At 37.9% G+C, this 11,048-nt stretch overlaps 1 protein-coding gene across 1 annotated transcript; it reads right to left on the reverse strand.

The window, feature by feature from the left end:
* Positions 1 to 271: 271 nt before the first annotated feature.
* LOC122088932 lies at positions 272 to 7,082 on the reverse strand. Its single transcript, XM_042658319.1, has 3 exons — positions 6,894 to 7,082; positions 3,553 to 6,649; positions 272 to 2,572 (listed from the first exon to the last, which is right to left on the reverse strand). The coding sequence occupies exons 2-3, from the start codon at positions 6,538 to 6,540 to the stop codon at positions 659 to 661; spliced, it is 4,902 nt and encodes a 1,633-aa protein (XP_042514253.1). The 5' UTR covers positions 6,541 to 6,649; positions 6,894 to 7,082; the 3' UTR covers positions 272 to 658.
* Between the last annotated feature and the right edge of the window lie 3,966 nt (positions 7,083 to 11,048).

Genomic DNA, 11,048 nt, shown 5'->3' on the forward strand with positions numbered 1-11,048 from the left:
CAGTTTCCAACTCTCCTTTTAGGCTCCATAGAACCAGAGACGCTCTCCATTCAGCGGATCAAGCCATCACATTTTAGAGTTCTTTGGATTGTTGGAAACAGAATCTGTAGGTCTGACTACTCCTTATTTACTGTCTGTTCTGATGAAGGGTGTCCAAGAACAAAATATGCTGCCTGTTTCCAAGAGCAGTGCATCCTTGAAATGTAGAGATTTCACCAGAGAAAAAAATTAAACATGAGGCAAGGAAATACAGTAAATGATATCGTCAAAATCATGAATAATCAAATCATTTCATTGATAAGATAATTTACACAGTACATGGATGCATACAAAACTTTCTGCAAAGAAATCTCAAACCATTTAGTATCTCAAAAGATGGGCAGGAAAAAAAAAAAAATCCCACACTTCCATACTTCCAAGAATCTGAAACCATATTCTTGAAGCAGTACACCAGAAACGTAACTATAAAAGGATCTAAAAAAACACGACCATCATCACCAAAACAAAGCCCACAGTTTAAACTCAAAACCATAAAACCCAAATGTTTCTCGGCTGTTTTTTTTTCCTTTCTCACTGAAGGATTATGTTTCTTGGCTGTTGAAATAACCATAATGGGGAAATACCAAACGGCCAAGCTGATATCTTTCCCCAATCCTTCTCATTCAGAATCACTTGAGCTTGAGCTTGAACTGGAACTTGATTTATGAGATCCAGCTTTCTTATGTCTCACAGCTGATGTGCTCAAGCCTGAACTCTCAGATGTTTCCTTAACTCCCTGGCTTGCTTTGTCAGAACTTACGATATTTTCTTGGGGTATCCCAGATTCTTCAAAATTTGATTCTCTCTCCTCAGATTTTTCCATTTCCTTCACTTCAACTTCAAGACCTTCTGAAGATTTAGCATCATCAACTGGAAGGTGTGGATGGGTCTCTACCACAACTTGGGATTCTACCACAGGTTGCCTATCAACTGACTTAGGAAGGATAGTTCCCTCAAGGTTTCCTTCATGCAATTGCTTAAAAGCCAAATCAATAGCTTCAACAGACTTCGCTTCAACAACTGGTAGCTCTGAACTTATCTCAGTTGCTTCTCCATCAGATTGCCCAGATTCACTAACCGCCACTTCAGTTTCTTCCCTTGTGGACTTATCGTGTAATGATTCAATTGCCATAGGTTTCTGAACTCCACCATGGAGTTGCTTGAAACCCAAATCAATATCTTCAAGAGACGTTGCCTCAAGAACTGGTAGCTCTGAACTTATCTCAGTCAGATCTATGTTTCTTGCTGATAGGCCAGAGTCAGCCAACCCAACTTCACTTTTCTCCCCTAACGGTTCATCATGGAAAGATTCAGCAGTGCCAGGGTTCTGCACTCCTTCCTGGAGTTCCTTTAAAGCCAAATCAATATCTTCAAGAGACCTTGCTTCGAGAACTGGTAGCTCGGAATCAGTCACAGTTGAACTTGAGTCTCCTTCTGATGGCCGAGAGTCAGCCAATCCAACTTCACTGTTCTCCCCTGTCAGATTATCATGGAAAGACTCAGTGATGATTGTGCTCTGAACTCCAAGGATTTTATTAGACGGCATATCAATGTCTTCTATTGACCTTTCTTCAAGAACTGGTAGCTCTGAAATGGTCGCAGTCAGACCTAAGACCTTTTCTGATGGCCCAGAATCAGTAGGCTCAATTTCATTTTCCACCGTCATTGGTTTATCATAGAATGATTCTGTAACAATAGTTTCCTCAACTCCTTGATTGAGATTCTTAAAATCTGATTCTATATCTTCAAGCGATCTTGCTTCAACGACTGGAAGCTCAGAAACAATCTTTCTCTGATTTGGATCTTGGTTGGTTAGCTCAATCTCAGCAAATTCAACTTCAGTTTCCTTCGGCAATGGCTCACTCTGGACTGATTCAACTACTACAGATTTCTCAACCACACTTTCAGGAACATGCTTAAAATCCACATTGGCATCGTCAGGAGAGTTTGCTTCAATAACTTGTGAAGTACTTTCAGTCACCTCTGGAACATTTTCTTTCACCCCAAAATTGGCAGACCAAGTCTCGTATTTTTTTGGTGAGTCTGCAATAACTTCAAGTTTGCTTAGTTTATTAGAATCCGCTTCAATATCTTCAGCATGCCTGTCTCCAAGAACTTGCAGCCCAGGCAGGCTCTCCTGCTCCTCCAAACTCAATGTCTTCTCTTTCTGGTCCATGCTTAATCCCGACTCTTTGACACTGAAGTCACCAACTGTGTCCAATTCTGAAAGAATCGCCTCATCAATCTCTTTGATTCCCTCTGCCTCTTCACTGAATTCTTCCTTAGTGACATGCGGCCCAATCGCTTCTGCTGAATCACTTTGGTTCTCAAAGACTCGACTTTCCTCCCCACTTTGTATTCTTACAAGGACATTCTCTTTTATATCAGTTGGAGCTGTACTAGATTCAATCTCAAAGACCTCGGGTGGTATAGGGACCGGAGCAGTCAACAGAGATAAACTTGATGAATCCTTGCCCTCATGTGCTTGGACATTGGCTTCCTCAATAGACTTTACCAGAATAGCAGATGAGTCCTGCAAGTATCAGAGAAATATTCGTTAGTCTCCCTTGTTATCTACATATGAGATATGCTTTCTGTACATCTTATCATGTAGCGCATGCTCATCAATATGAAGCATTTGGATGACAAAAGCTGAAAAAAATGATATAATCATGACCATCCAAACAAGGTCTAGTGCTTGAAAATGTTTAGAAAAGCTACATGGGCAGTGAGCCACAGTCCAAAACCCAGGGCAGAAAGAACATCAACAAACAACTATGTTGCCCAAGCCATCAGAACAATCAAAGTGTATTATCATGGATCAAATCCACCCTGATGAGCATATGAAAAGCATCCTGGAAAAGTATATATATATATATATATATATGTCTCGAAAAAAATTCTCATGGCATAGGACTACAGGGATGAAAATTGACAAATGGAACGGGATGGCCTAAGAACAAATGCTTTGGGCTGCCAATTGGGCTCGCATATTAGGATTATTTCAAAATAGCATTCCTCAATTGTTTGGTCACAACAGCAAACCTGGCTTCATTTTTTAAGACACAAATGTGGGATTGCACCAAAATACAGGAAAGAGAATATCAAAATTGAAAGAAATATATTGCATGCAATTTGCAAAGTTGGAATGAGATAAGGAAATAGTTTTTATTTTTTCTTCAAGAAAGCAGTGGTTGACCAAGCTTATCAAAGCAACTTTTTTTAAAATCAGAATCCAAACAGTTGCTTCCAAAAGCTTGTCCAAACACCACCTGACAAATATTAGATGAAAAACAGTAAAGATTTTGAATGAAACATGTAGCTACTATTTCCCACCCAAAAATAAGAATGGGGGGGGGGGTGGAGAATGGCAGAAAAATTTAGCTAAATTAAAGTTAGAAATATAAAAATAGAGGAAAATTTTGACTTTATAAAAATGAATATCTAAGTTGCTTTAAACAGCTGAAAATGATTTTTTCTTTTATGTTTTATAACTGCATCTGGAGTACTGACCTCAGTTTCTTCACGATCACCATCAGAAGATGGATGAACAGTCAATTTGTCCATCAAAGGTATGGGTTTCTCCAATTCAGAAGAACTTGAATCCTCGGATGATACCGCATTTGAGAAACTGGAAGCCACGGTGTCCACCTTCAAATTGGCATCATGCTGTTGGTGCTCTTTATCAGAACTTGACAAAGAGACTTGATCCTGCTTCAATTGAAGATGTACTTCCTTACTTATCCGAACATCCTCTCCCAATTCAGTCTCCAAGGAAGATGAACCTGAGTCATTTGGAACTACAATTGCTTTTGGAACATGAGGATCATCAGAATTCTGGCCAACTCCTGAAAATCCGACCTCTATAACATTGTGGTCACTAATCTCTGTAACTTCAATTGACCTCGATTCATTTTCATCAATTGCACAAAGGTTAGATGGGGCCATCCACGTACGTTCATTGCCAGGAGAGATCTCAATTGTACTCCCATCATAAGATACAGATTCGCCATCTTCTCTATGAACCAGCACTGCAGGTGAACCAACTTCAGAGACCTCTACTTGCAAGTCAGAAGCTATGGAGGGAGTAGAGGTGACAACCCCCTTATCCACATAAAATAAAGCTTCCTGGATGGATGTCATGTTAGAGAGTGTCTTCTCAATCTCTGATGGGCTTGAATCATAAACAGGCTCCTTTGTTTGACTCTCATCCCCAACTTCCATGATCCGGTTCCTAAGATTAAAATCTGATTCAGTGAGAGATGATCGAATGGAACCATTTGACCCTTCAGTATTATCATCCCTTTTCAGCTCTTGATCCCTTGATCCTTCATCTGTTTCCATTTGGAATAATTTTTCATGCACTTCTGACGATGATGAGCTTGAATCAGTGTATTTCTCTTCTACAGCATGAACCTCACTTTTGCCTGCTTCCACAAGTGAAGCAACATATCCTGAGTGGTGAGGGTGCAGTTCAACATCATGGACAGTTTCCTCATCAACCCCATTCATATTAACCCCATTAGCATCAACGCCTCTTCTCTCTTCAGGATAAACCTCTGCTGAATCTAATTCTCTAGAAGACTGGCTTTCACATTCAATATGATCAGAAGTGCAGTCAGCATGTATCATTCTCTGTTCCTCATTGACCCCTTTGATATCAATCCCATCAACTTCAATGGCCCTCTTCTCTTCAGGATCAATCTCCACCAAGTCTACTTCTTCGGAGGATTGGCTTCCACATTCAGCAAGAACAGAAGCATGGTCAATGTGAGGGATCGAGTCACCTTCTTGAGATAATTCTTGATCAGCAAGTGTCTTGTGATCTTCTTGATCTGCAACCGAAGAAGCTGATTCTGTTTCAGGAACAGAACTTACCTTAGAATGATCACTCTTCTCACTATATTGTCTCTGAAACATGGGATATTCTACCCCCTCTGAAGCCATTCGTTCAGTTACAAAATAGGGCCTGAAGTGCGTCCTTTGCTTAGGTTCTACAGAAACCCCCAAACTGAAGCTCTCGTGCCTTCTGAACTGGAAGTCCTTTGGTTGAAATGGCATGAACTCTTGTTGGGAACTATTTTCAGTGAGATTGGGTTTTTCTTCATATGGTTCGTAGGGAATATCAAAAGGGTTTCGTCTAGGCAACATGACTGAGGGAGCAGAGCCAGGAATGGGTGGTAAACCCATCGCCTCATAGGAATCAAAAGGAAGGTCAAAAGGATTTCGCCTTGTCGAAATAGGAGCAATCGAAAATGGAGGATCATTACTATCCAAGTCTATCAGGTTCTTTTCAGCTTCCATCTTCATGATCTTCCTTGCCCTCCGCTTTGCTATTAAACTCTCCAGCCGTTGGTTCCTTTCCAGCTCCAAAGTTCCAAGATCAATGAGATTCTTCTGGTCATCTTCTGTCCATGTGACGACATCTTCAGTTCCATCCCCTTGGGTACCCTGTGCTTCTTCTTCTTCTTCTTCTTCTTCCTCTTCATCATCATCATCATCGCCTTCTTCTTCTTCTTCTTCCTGGTTGTCATCCTCCTCTTCTGATCCAGCACTGCCATCCTGGCATCTGTTAGAACTCTCCGAAACCGCAGTAGAGCTCCTAAGGGATATAAGAGGAGGTTGAGAAGCTTCGGACTCCAAGAGTGGATGGAGCTCATAAAGCATTGGCATGATGTCAGCCATAGAAGCATCTGGAGATGAACTCTCTGCACGATCAGAATCTGAATCACAAGACTCAGCATGGCCTTCAACATGTTTCCAAGGCAAATCTTGTGCAATAGAAAATGCACCACCAGGCATATCAATCTTCCTTCTGGGAGTCTCATTCTCTTCCTGACCGATGGAAGATGTACCATCAATCTCTTTTCTGGCAGCAGGTGCACCACCAATAAGCAGGTCCTCCTCATCGAATTCTTGCTTCTCGACCAGCTCTGCCTTGCGAAACTCTCTCTCCTCAATCATTTGCTCCTCCCCGGGAATTTCTTTTGGATCTTCTTCAATCGCAACGGTCCTTCTCATAAAATTGTTGTCATTAATTGTTGAGAAGGCCATGTCCTTATCAACCTTACTAATATTAGCTTCCATACCGTCGTCCAAACCCACTGGTTCTTCTTCCACCTTCTCTTCAACTTCCCCTCTCTTCTCTACATGCGCCTCTGCAGAAAGGGTCTCATCTCTATGAAAAACAAGATCATTTTCAACAACTGCCGCTTTCAAAGGAGCAATCTCATGGGTCCTCTGGTCATCTTTCTCGATTTCAGGGATATTTGGATTCCCAAAACTCAAAAGAGTTCCAAGGAGAGCAGCAGTGCAAACAAGAACAGGGGAAAAAGATACCAAAAGTCCAAACAAAGAAGGAAAAAATCTATACAGGAAAATGAAGAAAAGCGCCAAACCCCAATAGAAGGGATGATCACGAACTGATCTATAACAAGTTCTGATTGAAAAGATCAGACCTTTCCTGATACTAAATCCAATCTCCATTACATCAAGACCCATCTCTCCAGGAGATAATCAAAACCCAGACAGGCTATCAAAATCAAATCTTCAAACAGAAAATGAAGCCGTGACAATCAGATCCAAGCCAGAATCATCCTTCCTCTCAATCCTAATTCCAAGGAACAAACCAATATGAGATTTATCAAACAAATATTCACAAACACAACTCTCAAAACCAATCAAGTCAAATATTCCAACACAGAAACCCAGATCAGATGATCAGTTTTAACCTTGAAATCAACATTAAAGAATGGAAAAATTACAAAACAAATGCTGGTTACAGCTGAAACTTTATAGACAAATATAGAACAGAGAAATTTGTGCATGAAAATAAGAGAGAGAATTTCACTTACTTGTCAAACAGAGATCAAACCAAAGAGGTTGAGAAACTGAGACAAACTGGGAAGTTCCTTGCTTGATTCTCTGGAACGATTCTGGGTATAGGATTTTCATTCTACCAAGGATAAGGACAGCAGAAAAAGGAGGGAGGCATACCGCATACGAGGACGTTTTTGCTTTTTCTTTTCAGTCTCTTTCTTTCTTTCATCCAACCATCTTTTCTTTTTTCGGTTGGGAAAGCATTAGAGGGCACCATTTAAACTCGCTGAGTTATGTTACGAATCAACTTGACTCGCCGAGTTTAGTTTTTCTCTGCTTGCTGAAATTACTATAATAGCCACTACTTTTAATAAATGACTGCGAAATTCAAAAGCTGAAACAACAAAATAGAAGACTGGTAGCCGTAAAGGTATATATGGGTGAGATTGGAAAAGGTTCATGTACGAAAACAATCTTGAACGTTTTTTGTTAGAGAATTTGAAATCTATTTTCTCTCATTTCATTTAATAGATTTCAAATTTACAGAAGGGAACTTACGAGAGATTGTTCTGGTATGTGAACTTGATCGGGCTTCTAAATAGGTTAATCAAATCATTAATTTAGAGAAAAGTTTTCTCTTCAAAAAAAAAAAAAAGAGGAGAAAATTTTCCTTCTTTCACCCAAAATCATAGGATCACCATTACTCTCCTCTACTAGTTGAAGGTTCAAAATATCCACTTTTACATTTTTTTTTTTATACTCATTTCACATCATTAAAATCTATGGTAAAAGAATTTTTTTTTCGCCTAGGAAGAAGGAAAACCACCTCCTTAATTTAACATTTTTCATAATTAGAAACTTGAACCATCACTTAAAGAGTCCTATGTTGAAGATTGCAAGGGTAGAACATGAGAATGAATTGATTATAAGTTGTTCTCTAATTTACAACTATTGTTTTGAAGCTCTCAAAATATTTTCTAGATCATGAGGAATCCTTTGAATTTATCCGGTTTCAATTCAGACCTAAAAGTAAACTCTAGTTACACACAAGCACACCTAACCCATGTACAGATAAGTCACGAGGAGACAATCACCTCCTCTAACAAATAAGATGGGAATATGGTTTTTGAATACATGATTCGGTTAATTTTTGTTGTAGGTATTTGTGTTGGGTGCTCATATTGCAACTTAAATGTTTCTTCTACTATCAAGAAACAAATGTTAGGTTCAATCAAATGGTGAGTACTGATTTAACTTCAATGAAGATACTATGGATTTTGGTTTTTGAGTGACCCAAACCATTCCATTAGTTAAGATCAAAAGGTTTTTCTCTTAAATCCCCTTTCTTAAGTGACATATGCCGCACTACGATCGAGCATGATTACAAACTCTACAAGCCACTCTTCCACTGACATGTGGGATTTAAAAAATGTAAACATAAAATTTTATAAGTTTACTTGCAAGTGAAAATGACTGGTTTGTAGAATTTATAACTACTACTAGTTCATTGTAGTATTAATTTTCTTAATTAAAATAGAGCACAAGTTTTCCACGATGTAGATGAATCTGCTTAGACAATTTCATTCAATAGGGAAATTTATTTTTATTTGAAGAAAGAAAATGTTAATGCGGATCCCATGACTCATTATATGAGGGGACATGAGAAATAATCTCCACTCGGATATCATGGAGATCTGTTTCGTATAAAAATAATAAGGAATGATAAATGTGTATAAGAAAAAATATTTAAATTGAGAGATAAGCCAATTTTATATATGGGATTATCTAAATAATAATTTTATAGGTGTATTAATTAGAACTTGGCACCTTCTTTGACTTTGACTGTCCCTTATCTTATTCCTAAATGTTTTTTAAGTTAGGGGAAAAAATGTTTTAAATTTTTTTCTTGAAAGTGATTGATTTGTCCTTATATTATTTTTAGAAATTGTCATTGTCTTGCACAAAGTTTTTTTATATACATGTGAAATAACATGATTTATTCTTATTAAAAAAAAATTATACTATAAGGGAAATAAGTAATATTACAAATTATTTAACAACTTACAGATGTCAATAATAAATTTCTTTTATAAAAATAAGTGTAAGCCCTAATCACTACCTAAGGATGGTAGTAGTCTGCGTTAAATTTGAGATTTGTCGCTTTTCGTTACGTTGTGTTACAAGACTATCTATTTTTAGTGGCTTTTCAGTCCCATGTAAAATACAATAGGGAAAAAGAACTTTGTCAATTCGTGTGGCCTTTACAACAACGCAAAGATCAATGTAAGCACACGCACAAGCATCCACAAGGGACGAGGCCGACGGGCTCACATGGTAGGGTGGTTCTTTCACCTGACTTGTGTATAAGAGCAAGAACCACCCACAAACCCAAAATTCATATTAAAATTGATTAATTAATTTATGTCATATACCTATAAGATTCCATCTAACAAAAAATGATAAAACTTATGCAATTCTATATCAAAATCCTGAAGGAAAAAACTTATTTGAGCCTTCATTATTAACATTATTTGTGAAGGCTGCTTTGAATCAATTATCAAAACTGTTAGTTTGGAAATTATTATTTTATTAAAATCATGATTTTATTTTATTTCTATAAATCATGGATTTTCAAGAAATTTGTTAGGACGAAAGGTTAAAGGCATCTTGCAAGGTCTACAACAAGTGGTAGCAGAAGGATACCAAAGAGTAGGGTTGTAGATTTTAAAATTGATGGACCTCAGGAATTGGTTAGAATTCTATTGACAATTTCTTCTTTTGTATCTTAAGATGGATGTAATATTTTATTTAAAGATACTTATTTAGCGTCATTAGCTGATAGGATATAGCTCATAAGCCTAGGATAGATAAATTAACTTGAGAATATGAATATGATGTAGCTAACTCTATTTTTGATGGATTTTAATACATTAACGTGTCTATCCTTTTTCTATATATATAAATGACCTTGTTATTCTCTTGTATACAATACTATTTTATTGTACCTCATTAATGTGCTTCCTCATATTGCATGCTCAGAAAATCTTTTCCCTAATTAAAATTACATTTTATCCTTATCATAATATTCTTAATATTATTATGCCAACTAACTACTCATTGTGTTCTGTTTATAAAGGTTTCCTCAATTAACATTAACTTAGAAGTTAAGGTCTCCCATGAAAAAGTCATGAGATTCTTAATTAGACATCAAGGGTACTATTGTAATTTCATGTGCTAATAACTTAACATGGAATGTTTAGTGGGACCCATGTTTTGTGGAAGATTATTAACTTTATTCCGGTCGGCGATGTCGGCTATTTTGGGAGTTCGAGAAAGCCGAGAATCTGTTGGGACGAAATAAAAAAAAGGACACCATATGTTTGCATGATCTACGTGCACGTTTGCAACCAAATGACCATTTTACCCCTACAAAGATAACAAATGACACTAAACATGGGTCTAACCATGTTGGGTCCTTGGGCCGGGCCAGACCAGACCGTTTGGTCTGACCATGACAGTAACACAGCCTCATGGCTTGATATCATAGGGAGACCAGTTTAATTGGTTCAACCAAATAGGTCTATTTTCGTTGTTGGACCAAATTAGTAAGACCATTCATCATGCGTCAGGATTCATGGGGAATCAATTTAATACAGAATTCAAACACGATTAGGTGTGAAATTGTTATAATTAATTTTATGATGAGAAAATCCTTAACCGGGTTCTGGTCTTTGGAGTCTAGGACTCAACGGTTTTTTTTTTTTTTTTTTGGGATTAAAGAATCAAACCTGCATTTGGAAAATAATTGAAAGGTGGTAGGTCAAGTACTGTTCGGTTCAGTTTGATCAACCAGGCTATTTGGTCCGGTTTGAGAGCTGTGATCTTAACCATTGATGACTTGATAGAACAACTAATTCTTAAGGTTGTGACATTAGAGGGTACTTTTGTAAAATTACTGTAAGGCAATGAAGAAAAAAAATCCTTCCGTTTTTTTCCAAAAGGAGTGGCTGGCCACCCACACCATTTCTGAGGCTTGGCTGAAAGCCCAGAAGAGCTTTTCTAGCTGGAAAACCCAAAAACCATAGCTGGATTGCTTCTTCTATTAGCACTCATGCCCCCACGTTCAGTCTACACCCCACGGGACCATCGAAGAAGGGATTATAAATTTAAGAAGGCAATTTCTCTTCACC

This window comes from Macadamia integrifolia, chromosome 9, assembly GCF_013358625.1.
Source record: "Macadamia integrifolia cultivar HAES 741 chromosome 9, SCU_Mint_v3, whole genome shotgun sequence".
NCBI classification, from domain to species: Eukaryota; Viridiplantae; Streptophyta; class Magnoliopsida; order Proteales; family Proteaceae; genus Macadamia; species Macadamia integrifolia.